The following is a 20638-nucleotide window of genomic DNA, read 5'->3' as shown; positions in this document are numbered from 1 at the left end:
TCTTGTGGTAAAATTATTGTGGATACGTGAAACTAATCGTAATGGATAAAGATCATGCAAAGTATCCCTCCTCAAACTCGGAATAACCTTGGAAAGAAGCAGTAAAGGGGAGGGAATCTGCAAGCTTCTAGTTTAATAAGATATACCACATTCACCTAATCGTTTTCTTCCCTGCTTCTTTGCACTGTTTTTAGAATTAGACCTATATATTGTTAGTTTAAACTCAAATGATAGTTAAGAATTTGGGTTTCCAAAAGATTTGCTTGCCCAAAACTTCCAAAATGGCATAATATAATCTACATAGATAAATAAACGACATCGACAAGCTAGCAAACAGTTCAATGATATCTTGTGCATATATATTACTACCTTAGCAAAACCAAACAATTTAGAAAAAGTCAAAAACAAACAAAAACACTCAAAACATGAACAACAGTTAAACAAACAGTACACATGTCAGAAAATGCAAATCATCAATGGTATATACGATAACAAACTAGATATTGATTAAAAAGAAGAAAAAACCAAGTCTAGCTATCAAGCTCTTACATTAAGGTCCTTAAAAAGAAAAAGAAAAAAAACACACATTACAAAGAGGCAATACTTTCGACGTGTTCGGGTGAGATAGTGACGGTCATATTCTTTAGGAGTCCATATCGGCGCCAAAACTCTTCATCGTCTACAATTCTGTGGAGCCTAATGCTTCTGATGTTCTTCTTTTCTACATTGTAGTAGAAAATGAAGAAGGGTTGACCAAAGTTTAGGAGATATTTTGGGGCAAAAATGATTTCACCAGCCTTGTTCGTGCCCGGGGAAGTCACATCGGCCAAAGGGAAGGGAAGCTCAAATGTTTGCTTGGACCAATCATGTTTCATGGCATCCTCAAGTATCCATAAACCAAAACTTTGGAAAGGAGCATATGGGTATATTGAAATCGAAGCTAACTTCCCTCGGTAATCTATCAATATTGATTCAAACTCCCAGAAGACAACATCCCTAGGCGCTTTAATAAAACTTATTTTCTCGTATCTAACATCAAAGCACACAATCACCGGATCCATTCTTAGATTAGGGGCCCAAGCAGCATAATAGATGGAACCGTTGATGTAAAGTCCATCGGCTACAGGGTAATATGGAGCGGTGGTAACCTGTTTGCGTGATACTTCTCCTCTTCCTCCAAATGTTATAACCTCGTGAACTAGAAAATCAGGAAACAGGTCAGGACGAGTCACCAGGTTCATCGCTTTGAATTGACGACCAATAGGATCATATCCCAAGGATGCGCGGATTCATTTAATGGGTAAGGTAATGACTTGCCTCGTGGTCGGGTTACATACAATGAACTGAAATCTACTACTACAACAACCGAGAAAGCCGTGGATGGAAGGACACTTGAAGTTGTAATTCAAGACCACAGAAGGTATTGTCATGTCTAGCGTAGCAACTAAAGAAGAAGATTTCTCTTCCTCGAAGGAAGAGGAAAAAATGAACAAACGCTCAACGTCACGCTTGGCGTATACACCACCGTTACATAAAGTGACTATAAAACGCGATCGCGTCGAGGACAAAGTGTAGTAGGAATCGACAAATCTCTGGCTTCGGATGATGGAAGACCATATCTTTGACACGCATCGGGCCTTCATCATAGACTTTGTTGTCGGCAATCTACTCAGTATCTCCACCTCTAAATCATAAGGGATCGAATATTCTAGCTTGTCTTTCTCATCTTCCACCTCACTGCTCTTGATGACAGTTCCCAACAAAACCATGGATTCGACTTGGCAAAGGCGTTTCCTTCAGGAGCTTGGATCGGTGCTAAAAACACATACACTGCTGATACACAAATCAGATATGATTGAGATGTTTCTAATCTAATGAGTGTGAATTCATGCTTGTAAACTAAGAAATGATAAAACCCTAAATATTTGGGCTCTAGACGGGAAATATAAGACCCATTAAAGCCCAACTAAACATAAAAAAACATATTTCAAGACTAGAAAAGTCAAAATCGAAAGGTATAAAAAGAAGCAAGCCCTAGAATTTAGAAGAAGAGCTTTAGGAGGACTGAGAGCAGTGACGAGTGACGACGACAATGGCGAAAAGTATCACAATCGATGACGAGTCTCCATATTATGTCCAAACAGAGTATCTTGAACTATCACCCAATCTTGAGATGTTCTCTTGACTTGTTTACGTTGACCTGTCCAAACTTTCCAAATAATTGCAGGAATCTTGATCTAGTAAGTATTTAACTACACAGACCAGACCAGACCAAGTAGTGGACTTGTCAAACATTTATCTTTAATTTTGCCTTGTAAGGAAGATGTAATTGTAACAATTGGACTTGTCAAACAATTTGGTACAAATCATATATTGATTAGTTTTTTAATCATGTAACAAGTACATCATAGCTTGTTATTGAATGGAGACTAAAAACTACTAAAGCCCAAGATCCCGACCGGTTCGATCACCCCTATTCACGCACTTTACATTCCTATTTAATATCCCGACGTCTATGTCTCTATAAGACACACAGATGACAATATAATCTTATAGTTTAATATGATAGACCACCTTCACCTAAACGTTCTCTTTTCTGCTTCTTTGCACTGTCTTTTAGAATTAGACCTACTGGTAATTAAAGTCAAATGATCATTGTTGGTTTTCCAAGAGATTTGCTTGCCTAAAACTTCCACAGTGGCTTAAATCTACATAGATAAATAAATAAACAACAACCACAAGCTTCTCGATGGTATCTGCATCATACAGTTCAATGAATTCTTCTTACCAAACAAAACACTCAACACATGAACAACAATTAAACAAAATACATATGTCAGAGAATGCAAATCATGAGTGGTAAGATAAGTTTGCTAGGTGTTGAAAGAAGAAAAATCCAAGTCTATATCAAGCTTTTCCATTAAAAAATATATAAAAAACACACATTACAAAGAGGCAATACTTTCAACGTGTTCGGGTGAGATAGTGACGTACGTCTCCCGTAGGAGTCCATATCGGCGCCGAAACTCTTCATCGTCTGCAATTCCGTGGAGCCTAACGCTTCTCATGTCTTTCTTTTCTACATTGTAGTAGAAAATGAACAAGGGTTGACCAATGTCTGGGAGATATTTTGGGGCAAAAATGATTTCACCAGCCTTGTTGGTGCCCGGGGAAGTCATATTGACCAAAGGGAAGGGAAGCTCAAACGTTTTCTTGGACCATTCATGTTTTGTGGCATCCTCAAGTATCCATAAACCGAAACTTTGGAAAGGTTTAAAGGCGTTTACAAAAATCGAAGCTAACGTCCCTCGGTAATCTATCAATATCGAGTCACCCCAAAACAGAGGATCCGTAGGCACTTTAATAAAACTTATATTCTCGTATCTAACATCAAAACACGCAATCAACGGGTCTAGTCTTTCGTCCCAAGCACCGTAATAGATGGAACCATTGATGTAAAGGCCATCGGTAAAAGGGTAATAACGAGCGGTGGTAACCTGATTACGTGATACTTCTCCTGTTCCGCCAAGTGTTATAACCTCGTGCACTAGAAATTTAAGAGGCCGGTCAGGAGACGACACCAGGTTCAACGCTTTGAATTGACGACCAATAGGATCATATCCCAAGGATGCGCAGGGTCCTTTAATGGGTAAGGTAATGACTTGCCTCGTGCTCAGGTTACATACAATGAACTGATAATTATTAGAATAACAACTGAGAAAGCCGTGGATGGAAGGACACTTGAAGTTGCTATACAAGACCACATCAAAAGGTATTGTCATGTCTAGCTTGGCAACTAAAGAAGAAGATTTCACCTCGAAGGAAGAGGAAAATATGAACAAACGCTTCAACTCAGCCGGGGCGGATACACCATTACAGCAAGTCACTGTAAAACGCGATCGCGTCGAGGAGGACAAAGCGTAGTATGAATCGATGAATCTCTGACTTCGGATGATGGAAGACCATACCTTTGACACACATAGGAGCTTCATAAGAGACTTTGCCGGCAATCTAGTCAGTATCTCCGCCTCTAAATCATTAGGGATCGGAACTAGCTTGTCTTTTTGATCGTTCTCGTTACAACCTCCCTCACTGCTCTTGATGATCGCAGTTCCCAACAAAACCATGGAGTCGACTCGGCAGAAGCGTTTCTTTTGGTGGGTCTTCGTCAGAAACTTCACCAAGATGGATTGCTTCTAACAACACATACTCACACAAATCATCTGATTGAGATGGTTTCTATTCTAATGTGTGTGACAATGCTTGTAAACCAAGGAATGATAAAAACCCTAGAACTTTGAGCTCCGGACGGAAAATATATAAAGGCCCATTCAAAGCCCAACTGTTTACATAAAAAATATATTTCAAGACTAAAAAAGTCAAAATCGAAAGGGATAAAAAGAAGCAACCCCTAGAATTTGACTCAGAGCAGTGACGAGTGACTACGACAATGGCGAAAACTATCAAAATAGATGAAGAGTCTCCGTATTATGTCCAACCAGAGTATCTAGAACTATCACCCGATTCCTTCTCTATCGAAAAACTCAGCGAAGCCGAAGATAACTACATCTTCTGGAAACTACGATTTCTCGATTTCCTTCGATTCACGAACAAAATCGGATTCATCGACGGCACAATCGAGAAACCAGAACCTTCCTCGCCGCTCTATCAACCATGGAAACGATGCAACGCGATGGTTATGCTTTGGCTGATGAATTCGATGAGCGAGACGCTTGTGAAGTCTGTGTTGTACGCGGAGACTGCGCATAAAGCGTGGGAAAGTCTAAGGAGCAGGTTCGTTCCGAGCGTAGATCTGAAGATCTACGAGCTTCGTCGGAGACTCGCGTCGCTGAGGCAAGGTGGTGACTCTGTGGCGGAGTATTTTGGGGAATTGAGTAAAGCTTGGTTGGAGTTGTCGGAGTACGATCCTGTCCCCGAGTGTAAGTGCGGTGGTTGCAATTGCGAGAGTACGAAACTAGCTAAAGAGGCGAGAGAGAAGGAGCAGCGTTACGAGTTTTTGATGGGTTTGAACAGAGGATTTGACGGTGTGATGACAACGATCATGCTCGAGAAACCTCCTCCGTCTCTTTACCAAGCTTTTGCTAGGGTTGAGCAAGCAGAATCGATGATGAAGAGGTACAGGAGATGATTAATTTTAGGAATTGCAGGTCCATTGCTCATAACACTTTTTTCTCTAATGTTTTCATTTTTATGCCTTTGTTTAGATTCTAGTGTTTCTTATTTCAGTTGTTTCAATGTCGTATGGAAATTAGATTCATGAACACAAAAGCTCTAAATTTGCCGATTGATGAAGCAACAAAGACGTAGGATTCTTTTTTTTACAAACAAAAGAGATACATATGTGATTTTGTGTGAAAGCATTAACATCAGCGGCCTGCTTCAATGTCCAATATTGGTACATTCTTAATGCTGTCATAACCACGGCTACTACTAGTATCGCCTTGTGCTGATAAGGTTTGAACGCCGAGCAAGTGTTCATTCTCCTCAGGATACTGATCCGACCACTTATGCTTTGTTGCTTTGACTCTCAAGGCCTCTAGCTCTGCAGCTACTTCTTTCATCTTTGGTCTTTCCTCTCCCATAATTCTTGTACATTTAAGAGCAACTCTTGCAGCTTCCCGGATCTCACACTGATTGTCCTCGTTTATTACTTGCCCATTAACAATCTCATGCAACCTGTTCTCTTTCATGGCAGAAGCAAAGTAACTCACCAGATGTTTTGATGTTTGTGGCCGTTCAAAGCACAATGCCTTTTCACCTGAGATTAGTTCCATGAGGACTACCCCAAAGCTATAAACATCGCTCTTCTCGTTCAGAAGTCCTGTGTTGTAGTATTCTGGGTCTAAATACCCGAGAGTGCCTTGCACCATAGTTGTGAGCTGCTCTTTGTCCATCGGTATCAGCCTTGATGCACCAAAGTCAGCTACTTTTGCAGTTAAGTCTTCATCCAAGAGAATATTAGCAGTCTTGACATCGCGGTGGATTATGGGAATAGAAGCTGAGGAGTGCAGATATGAGAGAGTTCCAGCGACTTCTATTGCTATCCTTAGACGGTGTTCCCATGTAAGAGAAGAATCAAACATGGAACCGTGCAAGTGATCGAAAAGGGTGCCACTGGTAATGAATTCATAAACCAGCAAGGGAACTTCGGTCTCTAGACAACATCCCAAGAGCTTGACCACGTTCCTGTGATTAATTTGTGAAAGCACGAGCACTTCGTTGATGAATTGCTCTACTTGGCTACTGTCTCCAAGTCGAGCTTTCTTTATAGCAACTATGGAGTCATCTGGTAATATCCCTTTGTAGACTGTTCCCTGGCCTCCTTGCCCCAGGATTCTGCTTACATCATAACCATTAGTTGCTTTCTTCATGCTTACCTCAGTAAATATTTTAACATCAACATTTGATGGCCCTGCTCCTGAGAGTCGCTGTATCAACATGCCACCACCATTTTGCTCGAAGAATTTTTGTCGAAGCTCAGTGTTTTTTCGGTGCTTCATTTTCTGTCTCATACAGCTAACGCCAAGCAGGATTACCAAGAAGCCGATGATGGTTCCTGATCGCACAAATCAGTGACACAAAAAGATGATTAGAATGAGTTGATCTAGGAAACAATAAAACTTGAAACAGTGAGGAAAACTTACCAAGAAGAATTATAGTCCATCCAACGTTTTTATGCTTGCAACTCATAGTGTTGGTATCTAAGTGGTAACCAGATTGGCACTTACAATAGAAGCCACCAGCCTTGTTTCTACAGGTGTTGGGATCCGAACAGTTATGTCTATTACTAGTACACTCGTTAATGTCTGGCCCAAGGAAAAAGAGAGCAAGAACTACTGTGTGAGGACAACAATTAACACTAAAAAGTAAAAAAAAGAACAATAAATTATTATGCAGTACCATGGCAGCCGGATGAAAGGTATGGATTCCCCTCAAAACCTTCAAGACATTTGCAGTTATACCCGATTCCACGAGTAGAATCGAAACATGTGCTATTCCCACCACAAATGCTCTTGTTTCCAACTTGTTCGCATGTTTGTTTTCCAATGGACCAATCTAATACCACAGGGAAGTCTGTGACATTACGCAGATTCTTAAGATCCTCCAACGCATCGAAGTTAAATGTACCATTTTCGACGAGAAACGCATAGCTACAAGGATTAAAGCTATGAACAGAAGTGTGGTTGTTAAAGCTGTAAGGCCGGACTTTGAAGAAGTTGCTCCCCCTAGGGACAGAATTGTGGCAGCAGCCTTTACCAGAACATTCTCCATTTGGCTCCGGAGGAGAAGCACAAATTGACATGCATCCAGATGAGTAATCTGCAACTCCATAAGTGCTCAAAAATGCGTAAGTGTTGCAGCCTACTGCAGTAAACCTGTTTTTGGTTGAGAGAGTTAAATTACCCAGCTCAAAAGTGTAATAAACCCCATTACTCAAATTTCCTTGGCTATTGTAGCAACTGTAGGAACTATTAACCCGAACACGTATTTCGCCGCCGTGAGAAATCTTGATCACTTTATTGTCACCAAAGATTAACTCGTTTCTCTCGTTACAGGTGATATTGAAACTACGATCTTCGGCATAGTAACAACCTGGAGAAGTGCCAAACGGGTACTCGATTGTGACATTTCCACATCTAGTTTGGCAACCCTCGTGAGGTTGAGGTTGCCCCTTGACCAGCTGCGTATATGCGAGGGAAAAAATAGCCACCAAGAACACACCCTCCTGAAACTTCATCTTCTCCCTCTCTAAATTTTTTGCTCTTCGAGTTTTCTCTTATCTGCCCGAGGCGTCTTAAAGCTAAGAAAACAAACTCCACGCTTGATATGCTCTCTTGACTTGTATCCCTTAACCTGTCCCCACTCCATCACTAATTGCAGGAAGCTGCTATACTATTACAGTATATAACTATAGAGATTACAGAGACCAGACCAAGTCAATGTAACGCAAGGAGGACGTTAATACATGCTTCATATCCCAACGTGTACGTTTACTTAGGTTGAACAGTGACAACTTTAGGTCTCGGTCCTCTCGTCGTTTCTTGATATCCTGTTCGTTTCCCTAATAGTGGGGTAGCCAATTTGGTTTTGTTGACAGTGACTTGTGTTCTTACTATTCAAAGATTAAGAAGGTTGGTAGTTGCAAGGAATCCTCATACAGTGTGAACCCTCTTCGTCAACTTCAGTCTCGGCTATATCTCTCTTCTTTTCCTTGTATTACACGGCAAATTTACTCTGTTTTTTCTTGACATATATTCCCACCTCAAAAATATTTTGATTATTATTCAAATAAGATAATTGCCATCAAGTGGTACGATATGATGTAGGAATAAGACTCCCGAGTCATCTTCATCACAACATGCTCTGTTTTCTTCTGATGTTTTTATTACGAGTTGTTTCTTTAATTCAATTCCCAGCTATGACATCCCTTTTAGATATTGATGAGTAACGAAACACATAATGAGTCAAGCTGTTGATCAAATAAGTTCGAACCAGTTGACTCATTTTTTTTTTTGAGTTTACCAAGCAACACACAAGGATCATATTTGAGAATGATCATCACACTTACTAAGTTGTTTAAATTATAGTGTTACTTTGATGAAGCAACAAAGACGTACGATGCTTTTTTTTATAAACAAAAGAGATACTTGTGTGATTTTGTGTGAAAGCATTAACATCAGCGGCCTGCTTCAATATCCAATATTGGTACATTCTTAATGCTGTCATAGCCACGGCTACTACTGGTATCGCCTTGTGCTGATAAGGTTTGAACGCCGAGCAAGTGTTCATTCTCCTCAGGATACTGATCCGACCACTTATGCTTTGTTGCTTTCACTCTCAAGGCCTCTAGCTCTGCAGCTACTTCTTTCATCTTTGGCCTTTCCTCTCCCATAATTCTTGTACATTTAAGAGCAACTCTTGCAGCTTCCCGGATCTCACACTGATTGTCCTCGTTTATTACTTGCCCATTAACAATCTCATGCAACCTGTTCTCTTTCATGGCAGAAGCAAAGTAACTCACCAGATGTTTTGATGTTTGTGGCCGTTCAAAGCACAATGCCTTTTCACCTGAGATTAGTTCCATGAGGACTACCCCGAAGCTATAAACATCACTCTTCTCGTTCAGAAGTCCTGTGGTGTAGTATTCTGGGTCTAAATACCCGAGAGTACCCTGCACCATAGTTGTGAGCTGCTCTTTGTCCATCGGTATCAGCCTTGATGCACCAAAGTCAGCTACTTTTGCAGTTAAGTCTTCATCCAAGAGAATATTAGCAGTCTTGACATCGCGGTGGATTATGGGAATAGAAGCTGAGGAGTGCAGATATGAGAGAGTTCCAGCGACTTCTATTGCTATCCTTAGACGGTGTTCCCATGTAAGAGAAGAATCGTAGATGACACCGTGCAAGTGATCGTAAAGGGTGCCACTGTTAATGAACTCATATACCAACAAGGGTATTTCAGTCTCTAGGCAGCAGCCTAGTAGTTTGACCACGTTCCTGTGGTTAATTTGTGAAAGCACTAGCACTTCGTTGATGAACTGCTCTACTTGGCTATTGTCTCCAAGCCGAGCTTTCTTTATAGCAATTACGGAGTTATCTGACAATATCCCTTTGTAGACTGTTCCTTGGCCTCCCTGACCCAGTATTCTGCTTTCATCATAACCATTAGTTGCTTCTTTCATGTCTTCTTCAGTAAATATTTTTACATCGACATTTGATGGCCCTGCTCCTAAGAGTCGCTGTATCAAGATGCCGCCACCATTTTGCTCGAAGAATTGTTGTCGGAGCTCAGTGTTTTTTTGATGCTTCATTCTCTGTTTTATACAGCTAACTCCAAGCAGGATGATCGAGAAGCTGATGATGGTTCCTGATCACATCACACATAGGTGATTAAGAGCTAGTATTTTAAGAAAGGAAAGAATCCGGAACTAGTGAGGAGAGTTTACCAAGAAAAATTTGAGTCCATCTAAAGTATTCAGGCCTGACTTCACGGGTGCAGCTATTATGGGAATCTTTGCGGTAACCAGATGGACAGTTACAACTGAAGCTTCCCTTCGTGTTTTCACAGGTACTAGGATACGAACAGTTATGTTTACTACTAGTCATACACTCATTGATGTCTGGGGAAGGAAAAAAAGTATGTGTGAGGTATACGATTAAAGAAGTGATGCAAAAGAAAAAGAATTCAAGTTAAAGTACCTTGACAACCGTTTAGAAGGTATGGATTCCCCTCAAAACCTTCTAAACATTTGCAGTTATAACCCTTTCCACGAATAGAATCAAAACATGTGCTGTTCCCACCGCATATGCTTGTGTTTCCAACTTGCTCGCATGTCTGGTTTCCAACAGACCAATCTAGTAGCACAGGAAACATTCTGACATTCCGCAGATCCTTGAGGTCTTCTAAAGCATTGAAGTCAAACTTATCATTTTCGACGAGAAAGGCGTAGGTGCAAGGATTAAAATCATGCACAAAAGTATGGTTGCGAAAGCTATGTGGTATGAGTTTGACATACGAGCTCCCTCTAGGGACAGGGGTCTGGCAGCAACCTTCTCCAGAACATGATCCTTTTCTCGATGGGAGAGAATCACACATTGATATGCATCCAGTTGAGTATTTTTCAACTCCATATGTTCTTAGAAATGCGTAACTGTTACATCCTACAACAGTAAATTTGTTCTGTTCAGAGATAGTTAAAATACTACCCAGGGTAACATAGGCCGTGCTGGAATGAGTTTGAGTTCCTTGACTGTCATAGCAAACGTATGATCCCAAAAGCCGAACATGAAACTGGCCACTGTGAGAAATGTTGATGACCGGAATGTCGCCAGAGAAGAGCTCCTCTTTCTCGTTACAAGTAAGATTGTAATTACCATCGTCGGCATAGGAACAACCTGGAGAAGTGCTAAAAGGGTACTCAATTGTGACATTGCCACATCTAGATCTAATTGGGCAACCCTCGTGAGGTTGAGGTTTCCCCATGACCAGCTGCGTATATGCAATGGAGAAAAGAGCCACCAAGAACAAGCCATGCAACTTCATCTTCTCCTTCTCCCTCTTTCTCTCACTTTCTTTCGATCTCTCTAAATTTGTTTCTTTTAAGTTTTCTCTTATCTGCCCGAGGCTTCTTAAAGCTAAGAAAACAAACTCCACGCTTGAGATGTTCTCTTGACTTGTTCCCCTTGACCTGTCCCCATTTCGTTACTTAAGTGCAGGAAGCTGCTATACTATTACAGTATTTAAGTAGAGAGATCAGACCAAGTCAATGTAACGCAAGTAGAACACTTAAGTAGTGGACTTGTCAACCATTTAAAGTTCAATCTCTATCGCCACTCTTACTTTTATTGATATCCAGGCAACTTAACCCCTTTCTTTAACTGTTATTTCCACCTCACAAATCTCTTATAATAATTATTATTGAAATATGCAAGTTTGCCTTAAGAGGAGAGATGTAGTAAAATAAGGCTCTCTGTTTTCCTTGAAAAAACATTCTAGTGGTTATACACACTGTTACTTCACGAGTTGTTTTTCCTCATTACGACATAAATTACACTTATATTCGCAGAACCGATCCCATTCTTTCAGACATTGCACGAATCTAAAAGACTAAATTTCAAATACACAAAACAAGACCATGCCAAATAATGTAAAACGCGAGGAGGACGTTCATGCATGCTTCATGCCCCAACGTGTACGTTTGCTTAGGTTGAACAGTGACAACTTTAGGTCTCGGTCCTCTCGTCGTTTCTTGATATCTTGTTCGTTTCCCTCATAGTGGGGTACCCAATTTGTGTTTTGTTACTATTCAAAGATTAAAAAGGTTGGTATAATTGCAAGGAATCCCCATACAATGTGATCGCTCTTCATCAACTTCAGTCTCGGCTATATCTCTCTTCTTTTCCTTACGGCAAATTTACTCTGTTTTTTCATGACATTTATTTCCACCTCAAAATATTTTATTATTATTATTACTAGAATATCGGCCCGTCCAGTGAAAACTTGAAATGATTAACATTGTTAATTCACATTTCGAGTAAAAACTTTATGGTAATTCTTTAAATGTATAGTATAAAAGTCATAAATAATGACTAAGATTAATCAACCAAATTAATAAAACAAAATATTTGTTGTATATATAAAAATAAAAAATCGATTTAGTGACAATAAAAGAATAATGTTTTAGATATATAAATCTAGGTTTACTTAATCATACTCAGATAATCAATTTTGAAAAATATTCACATAAAACAAAATTTAAATAATTATTCTATCGAAATTAAAAAAAAATAATAATAAGAGAATAAGGGAGAAAGAGCTCATAGCTGCAACCAACCAAATCGACAAAAAGATAAATCTATGAAAAATTAGAAATCACAATCAATTACCTAGATTAATATTTGGAAGAAATGATCATGCGTGTATAAATGGAAAACGACTCCAAACAAAAGTTAGATGAAGGAATCAATAATTAAACAATCCAAATTTTAACGAAGATGAGTGAACCATGTTAATTAATAAATTAAAAAATAATAATCATAATTTTTAAAACTTGGAGGTGTGAAACAATACTCAAAGAACAAAAACTATTTTTAAAGTTCATAAAAATCTGTATATATATATCTAAACAAAAATGTGTGAAAACAAAGAGGTGTGAAACAAAAAGATGCAAAACTAACAAGTGCAAACATTGAAAGCTAGGGGTATGACGAAGAAACACAATTGTTGGATCAAAATATTGCAACTTTATATAAATAGAGAGGTTTAAAACAAAAAGGTGTAAAAACTAACAAGTGCCAACATAGAAAACTGAAGGTGCGACAAAAACATAATTGTTGGATCGAAACTTTGCAACTTTTGAGATCATTAACAAAGGGTAAGATCATTAATAATACTCAAAGAACAAAAACTCTTTTCAAAGTCCCTAAAATTTGTATATATATAAAAACAAAAAGGTGTGAAAACTAACAGATGCCAATATGGAAAGCTGGGGGTGAGATGAAAAAACACAATTGTTAGATCGAAACTTTGCAACTTTTGAGATTATTAAGAAAGGGTGAGATCATTAATAATATAATACTGAAAGAACAAAAACTCTTTTCAAAGTACATAAAAATCTGTATATATATAAAAACAAAGAGATGTGAAAATAAAGAAGCGTGAAACAAAAATGTGTAAAAATTAATTGGTGCTATTTTTAAAAGATGGGGGTGCGACGAAGAAACATGATTATTGGAAAAAAAACTTGCATTTGTTGGGATCATTAATAATTCTAAACCGTTAGATGAGATAATAGAAAGGCGTGAAAACTAACAGGTGCGAACATGGAAAGCTGGGGGTGAGACGAATAAACACAATTGTTGGATCGAAACTTTTTGCAACTTTTAAGATAATAAATGAAAGGTGAGATCATTAAAAAATGGTGAGATCATTAAATAATTAATACTCAAAGAACAAAATTTCTTTTCAAAGCCCATAAAAATCTGTATACATGTAAAAACAAAGAGGTGTGAAACAAAAATGTGCGAAAACTAACAAGTGCAAACATTGAAAGCTATGGGTACGACAAAGAAACACAATTGCTAGATCAAAACATTGCAACTTCATATAAACAAAGAGGTGTCAAACAAAAAGGTGTGAAAACTAACGGGTTCCAACATGAAAATCTGGGGGTGCGATGCAGAAACACAATTGTTGGATCGAAACTTTGCAACTTTTGAGATCATTAACAAAGGGTGAGATCATTAATGATATAATACTCAAAGAACAAAAACTCTTTTCAAAGTTTATAAAAATCTGTATATATATAAAAACAAATAGATGTGAAAATGAAGACGTGTGAAACAAAAAGGTGTGAAACAAAATGTGTGAAAACTAACAAGTGCAAACATCGAAAGCTAGGGGTATGACGAAAAAACACAATTTTTATATCAAAACATTGCAACTTTATATAAACAAAGAGGTGTAAAACAAAAAAGTGTGAAAACTAAAGGGTGCTTGCATGGAAAGTTGGGGTGCAACAAAGAAACACAATTGTTGGATCGAAACTTTGCAACTTTTGAGATCATTAACAAAGGGTGAGATCATTAGTAATACTCAAAGAACAAAAATTCTTTTCAAAGTCCCTAAAAATCTGTATATATATATAAACAAAAAGGTGTGAAAACAAAAAGGTGTGAAACAAAAAGGTGTGAAAATAAAGAGGTGTGAAACAAAAAAGTGTGAAACAAAGAGGTGTGAAACAAAAAGGTGTGAAACAAAAAAGTGTGAAAACTAACAATTGCAAACATTGAAAGCTAGAGATACGACGAAGAAACACAATCGTTGGATCAAAACATTGCAGCTTTATACAAACAAAGAGGTTTAAAACAAAAATGTGTGAAAACTAAGGGGTGCCAACATGGAAAGTTGGGAGTGCGATGAAGAAACACAATTGTTGGATCGAAACTTTGCAACTTTTGAGATCATTAACAAATGGTGAGATCATTAATAATATAATACTCAAAGAACAAAAACTTTTTTCAAAGTTCATAAAAATCTGTATATATAAAAAACAAAGAGATGTGAAAATAAAGAAGTGTGAAACAAAAATGTGTAAAAATTAATAGGTGCGATTTTTAAAAGATAGGGGTACGACGAAGAAACACGATTATTAGAATAAAAAACTTGCAACTGTTTGGATAATTGATAATTCTAAACCTGTTAGATGAGATAATAGAAAAAATCTCATCCATTAGATTAAAGTTGACCCCCAAAAGTGGGCTTTTTCTTCGGCACTCTCTATTTCCATGCTCATTTGGAATACTTCTATATATTATCAAAATGTTTGATACCGAGAAAGTAAAAGAAATTATAATTCAACTAAATTTTTTTAAAACTTTATTTACAAAAAAATGGAAACTAACCTGGATCATTTATAGCCAATGGACATCTTTCATAACAAAAACAAAAAAAAATATTACATTTATACCACGTTTCTTTTCTTATTTTACTCACACGCTTTTGTTTCTTTTCTCTTGTGTGTTTTAGGTACATGCCTAAGCCTAGCACCAGGAAAAATCCTACTGGTCCGGTTGTTAAGCTTACAAACCAAGAGTTAGGACAACTAGAGCGTGATAACACAAAAGCAGCCAAGTCAGTGAAGATGTCAAAACACTCATATTGAGACCTGATGAGGCTGGAATTTTGAAGGATCAAGAGGGCAATGTGTACAACGAGCAAGGCCAGAAACTTGATGCTGCAGGACGGGTTATTCAGGAAGAACTTGTCGTGGCCGATGAGAATGTACATGGCGTCGATCGACACAATGATGACATCGATCGACACAACCAGGAAGGCATCGACCGACGCAACCTTGGCGTCGATCGATGCAATGCCAGAGCCGATGCGGAGAATGTTCAGAGGCGACGGGACGACAATGGCGAACTTGTCAAAACTCTTGCGGATTTCAACAGACCAGACTTATTCTATGAGAACCGCTCCGAAATTGTCCCTCCTCCATTCCCCAGGAATGATTTTGAGCTGAAGCCTGCCTACTTCACTCTTGTTGGACAAAGGCCATTCCAGAACTTGCCGCATGAGAAGCCTCTAGACCATATTGAGCACTTTGAGGACATAGTCACAAGCATCAAGGCTAATGGAGTTACAGAGGATTATCTTTACTGCAAGCTTTTCCCCTACTCTCTTGCTGGGGAAGCTTCTCATTGGCTCAGGCAACTCAGACCGGGATCTCTGACAACCTGGCATGACATCAAGGTGGCATTCTTGAACTACTTCTATGATGATGCGATGAGCTGAGGATTAAGCTTTCAACCTTTAGACAAGGACCTGCTGAATCTTACAAAGCTGCTTGGGTAGGGTTCAAGGCATACCAGAGAGATTGTCCGCATCATGGGTTCTCAGAGGTGCAGCTGATCAGTATCTTATTCAGCGGAATTGATTGGAGGTATCAGATGGCTTTGGATGCTGCTAGTGATGGGAACTTCAAGACAAGGTACCCAGATGAGGCAGAAAAGTTGATAGAAAGGCTAGCATCAAGCAACAGTACCAACAATGCAGACTTAGAGCGGAGAAGAGCACATGAAGGCAATGGTTCAAATCAGTTTGCTGCGGTGAATGCTAAGTTGGATACAGTTCACAATCTTCTTGTGGGAAAGAAGTCTGTTCATTTTGCTGAAGATGTTGAGACTTTTGAGCCAAAGCCAAAGATTACAGAAGATGTCAACTATGTGTATGAAGCTGGGTATCAAAATCAGAGATTTGGTCAGAAGAATTCTTTCACAGGAAATCCAAACAGCAACTTCACAAGGACCTATGGATCTTCTTCTTACCAACCCCTCCCTCCACCCAATTCAGAGAGCAAGATGGAATCCATGATTGAGCAGATTCTTCAAGGTCAACAGAAGTTAACAGTAGACTTCAATGGAAAGATTGATTCTGTATACACTGAGCTGACTGGAAAGTTCGAAGCATTAAACACTCATGTCAAGAAGCTAGAGAATCAAGTTATTCAGATTGATGGGTCTGTTAAAAGACAAGAGGAGCTTCTTTCTAGAAGAACTGAGAACCCCAACCATGCTTGTAATGCGATTTTAGTGAAGGGAGGAGACGAAGATACGTTTGTTGAACCAGCATCGATCGACGCCAACACAGTGCATCGATCGATGCAATCACCATCTATCGAGCCGAACTCAGTCCAGAACGAGAGCATCGATCGATGCTCCATCAGTATCGATTGACGCGCTCCACGTACAGCTCCGGTTTCAGTTCCAGCTCAACCATCTGATTCAGAACAAGCTTGCAAGCCTAAGGTCCCTTTTCCTAAGCCTAGACGATCCAAACAGGAGATTGAAGAAGCTAGATGCAAGGCTATGATGGACAAGGTAATGATAGAGATGCCTTTGGTTGATGCAGTGAAGTTTTCTCCTGGGATTAAGCGGTATGTCAAGAGAATGGTCACCAATGGTTTGAGTCCTGAGGAAGGAGCTTTGCTAGCCAAGGATGTCAGCTCAATTCTGTTGCAGCAGCCTCCACAGAGGAAGAAGGATAAGAAGCAAGAGGTGGTTGTCTCTAAGGAAGTAAGTGCAGTGATTCAGAGTAGGATTGCAGAGAAGTTACCAGATCCTGGAAGTTTTGTGTTAGATTTCTCTATCTCCACAGGAAGGTTTCCTCACTCACTTTGTGATCTTGGCTCTAGTATTAACCTGATGCCCCATTCTGTTGTTGTGAGACTTGGGATGACAGACTTCAAGCCAACTAAGATATCTCTTATCTTAGCTGATCGGTCCAGAAGGATTCCTGAAGGTGTCCTAGAGGATATTCCAATCAAGATTGGAAGTTGCATGATTCCCACTGACTTTGTGGTGTTGAAGTATGACACAGAGCCTAGTGATCCTCTCATCTTAGGACGCTCTTTCTTGGCCACAGCTGGTGCCATTATAGATGTGAAGAAGGGACACATATCTCTGAATGTGGATGATTTGGTCATGGAATTTAAGATGAACAAGCTGAGAAGGGTTCCCACTATTGATGGTCAGACATTTTCTGTGGAGGTTGTTTATGATGATGATCCGATCATAGAGCTTCATGAAGACATTACTGTTGGGTATGTTAAAGAGATAACAACTGTTGAGGAAGTGAGTAAGCAAGCTATTAAGCTTGAAGATTGGAGTGGAGATCATCTAATCAGTACTAGAGACCGTGATGAGGTTCTAATCCATGACAAGTTGCTGGTAGATGACGTTTTTGTACTGGAAACACGGATAGCTGAGGAAAGTTGCAGAATCGTTGAAGAGACACGAGTTGCAGACACAGCATCGATCGATGCAGCTGTTGCATCGATCGACACATCGTCCAGAATCGGCTCGGACTTGTCCAAAACCGAAGATTCTCGAGTTGATTCCTTAGCTGCAAATCCTAGACCAGTTGTTAAGCTGAAATCTCACCATTCCACAGTCCATAAGCCACAGGTAAGGCCAAGGTATGCATCTTCTTCTCCTAAATCTTCACCTATCATCAATAAAAATTTCAAAGGTACAAAAACTGTTTTGCAGTTAACCAAGCCACGAGATTATCATAGAGCACTTGTTTCTTCTGTTGATGATTTTGCAGGACTTAAAAGAAAGCCACCCATTCCTAAGTCCCGCCTTGGTCATGTTCCTCATGTACTTGGCAAATCTCATGCACCTAAAGCTTATACACCACCTTGGATGAAGAGGACATTTTCTCGGAAGCATTCACTGCCATGTTCCGATCCACCGGATGCCTGAGATCCGACACAGTCAAGCTAATGACTGAAAACAAGCGCTTAGTGGGAGGCAACCCACTCTTAGGTTTTTCTTTTCCACTTTGAGTCATTTTTATTTTTGATTTGAGTCAGTTTGAATTTGTATTGAATTATGAACTTCTATCTATCATTTGTCTGAGTGATTCTTAGCAGTGCTAACATCCAGGAGTGAGAGAAACATGAATTAATCGCAGCTAACTCAGGAGTAATGTTCGAATTCTCTGCATCTGTAGAGTGCATCGACCGACACACCATCAGCATCAGTCGACACAGAACATCCGGATTGGTAACACGATTTTGTTCACAATTTCAATACTTATTCATTTTTGTTTATTTTTATTCGCCAATCTCTTACTTGATAACACTGGGACATTGTTGTTTAAGTCTGGGGGAGGCAGTTACTAACTACGTTTTCGTTTTTGTTTCAGAAAAAAAAAATTTTTTTATTGAGTCAAAATTTTTGTTGGGAACTATGATTTTTCTTTTTAGTGTACTGCCTTGGTGGATTAATGCTGCAGATTTAATCCAGAATCCGACTTATGAAAAATCCAATGGCTGACCAGTGAACCAGAGACATCCAAATTTCCAACAGAATCCACAAAAGCCTGAGGTAACTTCTGTACTATTCTTTTTACCTCATCAAGGAGATTAATGTTCATAGAGCTTGACTCCTTGTTCATACTTGATAAGTAAGATTTTCAAAAGAAAATGGTACTCCTCTCCCTTATTTAAGTTTTAAAAAAAAAAATTCCTGAGAGCTTTGTTAAAAAAAATAGAGAGAATAAAAGATGAGATGATTTTGATCAGTTTAGAGAGGTAGGTAAATTACCTATGACCTCATTATTCTACTATTGAGTCAAATGATCACACAAAGCTTGGAAGCGAGGGGTAGGTAAATTACCGATGACCCCATTATTCGCCTACACCTTTGATTAAAAAAAAAAGATAAGAAAAAAAAAACAAAGCAAAGCTCAAAGGAAGATAAAAATAGAATAAGTCTGGGGGAGAGAAAGAGTACCACATGTTGTACAAGTTATATCTTGCTTGTTATGGTATTGTACGGGAATGAGTCTAGAAGGTTCTTGACATTGATCAAATTGATGAGACACACCAATGAAGGCTTAATGGAGGAAGTAGTGGAATTTGGTTTGAATTTGGGATGCTATGAAAGTCAACGGAGAAGTACATGGTTGTTCGATTTGGATTTATCAGCTAAGCATATGGATTATGGTTTGGATGATCAGGGCTTTACTTTAAAAAGAAAATGAGTTCCTGCATTTTCAAACCTCTTTCACAGGTCTAAGTTTATGTTTTTCTTGAGGGCAAGCAAAGGCTAAATCTGGGGGATTTGATATATCATGGTTTTTATGTGTTTTTAGCCATGATATAAGTCTTATTTATATAGTCTTTTTGCTATTTTTAGAGTCTTTATAGGATTTAGCATGGATGGGAGCATAATCAAGCATTGAGGCTGAAGCTGCGCAGTTGGGAGACAAATTTGGAGAAGGCATCGATCGATGCTACCTTAGTGTCGATCGATGCTAGGCCAAAGTCGAAATCGGAAGTTTTCCCACAAGTTTTGAAGCCCCAAAGTTTTCCATATTTGCATCATTGGTCCCTGGACGTGTTTAGGAATATAAATATAATTTTATGGTCATTGTTTAGACCTAAGCTTTATTTTTCCTGCAACTTTTGAGAGAAAACCCTGAGAGATTTTTAGAGAGATTTTGGAGAGAAGAATCAAGACTCCTTTCAGAGAAGATTCAGAACTCCTTTTCTTCTACTTTTAATCTCTTAATGCAATCTATTTTATTCATGATTTGTGTTCTTGCAATTATGTCTGAGTAGATCTGCTTGTTAGGTTTAGAGTTTCTCATTAGGGATTTCATGGTTTATTAGATCTGTTATTATATAGGATTCATTATCTTTCTTGTTCTTCACCATATGTTGTTTTTAATGCTAGATCTTTGATTAGTCATCTGGATTTAGATCTTAGGATTATTGATTGATATGAGAATATAATTGATTTTCCTGACAAAAACCTTTGGTGAGCAAAATACCTATTTGCAAAGAGATTTGATTTAGGGATTTTGTGAACTTATCTAAACTTGATTTTATTGCTGGTTTTTAACTTGAATTTCGCAAAGAAATTTGGATTTTCGGGTTTTAAAACTTAGATAATATTTGCAGTGAGAACTGATTTATTTTATAATTGTGTTTAGAGTTCAAGAACGGTCCTTAATTATTGAATCTTGCTTGTTTAATTAATTGATCTGATTTTCCATGTTTTCCTGAGAATTTTCTAGGCCTAGCGTTTAATCCTTCTGAATTTTA

The 20638-nt window shown here is 38.7% G+C and overlaps 5 protein-coding genes across 5 annotated transcripts; 1 reads left to right on the top strand and 4 right to left on the bottom strand.

Annotated features, from left to right (window-relative positions):
* On the bottom strand, positions 1290-1769 carry LOC109128659 (F-box protein At1g30790-like). Its single transcript, XM_019235481.1, has one exon. The coding sequence runs from the start codon at positions 1767-1769 to the stop codon at positions 1290-1292; it is 480 nt and encodes a 159-aa protein (XP_019091026.1).
* Positions 2946-4127, bottom strand: LOC104743430 (F-box protein At1g30790-like). The gene has a single exon (XM_010464514.1). The coding sequence runs from the start codon at positions 4125-4127 to the stop codon at positions 2946-2948; it is 1182 nt and encodes a 393-aa protein (XP_010462816.1).
* Positions 4412-5321, top strand: LOC104740825. Its single transcript, XM_019235275.1, has one exon. It carries the CDS (start codon positions 4451-4453, stop codon positions 5147-5149), a length of 699 nt encoding a protein of 232 aa, XP_019090820.1. The 5' UTR covers positions 4412-4450; the 3' UTR covers positions 5150-5321.
* LOC104740826 (wall-associated receptor kinase 2-like) lies at positions 5369-8024 on the bottom strand. The gene is made up of 3 exons (XM_010461534.2): positions 6922-8024; positions 6666-6827; positions 5369-6577 (listed from the first exon to the last, which is right to left on the bottom strand). Exons 1-3 carry the CDS (start codon positions 7757-7759, stop codon positions 5388-5390), a joined length of 2190 nt encoding a protein of 729 aa, XP_010459836.1. The 5' UTR covers positions 7760-8024; the 3' UTR covers positions 5369-5387.
* LOC104740824 (wall-associated receptor kinase 2-like) lies at positions 8595-11210 on the bottom strand. The gene is made up of 3 exons (XM_010461532.2): positions 10221-11210; positions 9968-10141; positions 8595-9888 (listed from the first exon to the last, which is right to left on the bottom strand). The coding sequence occupies exons 1-3, from the start codon at positions 11062-11064 to the stop codon at positions 8699-8701; spliced, it is 2208 nt and encodes a 735-aa protein (XP_010459834.1). The 5' UTR covers positions 11065-11210; the 3' UTR covers positions 8595-8698.

The sequence above is a fragment of the Camelina sativa genome, chromosome 14 (genome assembly GCF_000633955.1).
Source record: "Camelina sativa cultivar DH55 chromosome 14, Cs, whole genome shotgun sequence".
Classification (NCBI taxonomy): Eukaryota; Viridiplantae; Streptophyta; class Magnoliopsida; order Brassicales; family Brassicaceae; genus Camelina; species Camelina sativa.
This window is presented reverse-complemented; position numbering and strand designations above follow the sequence as displayed.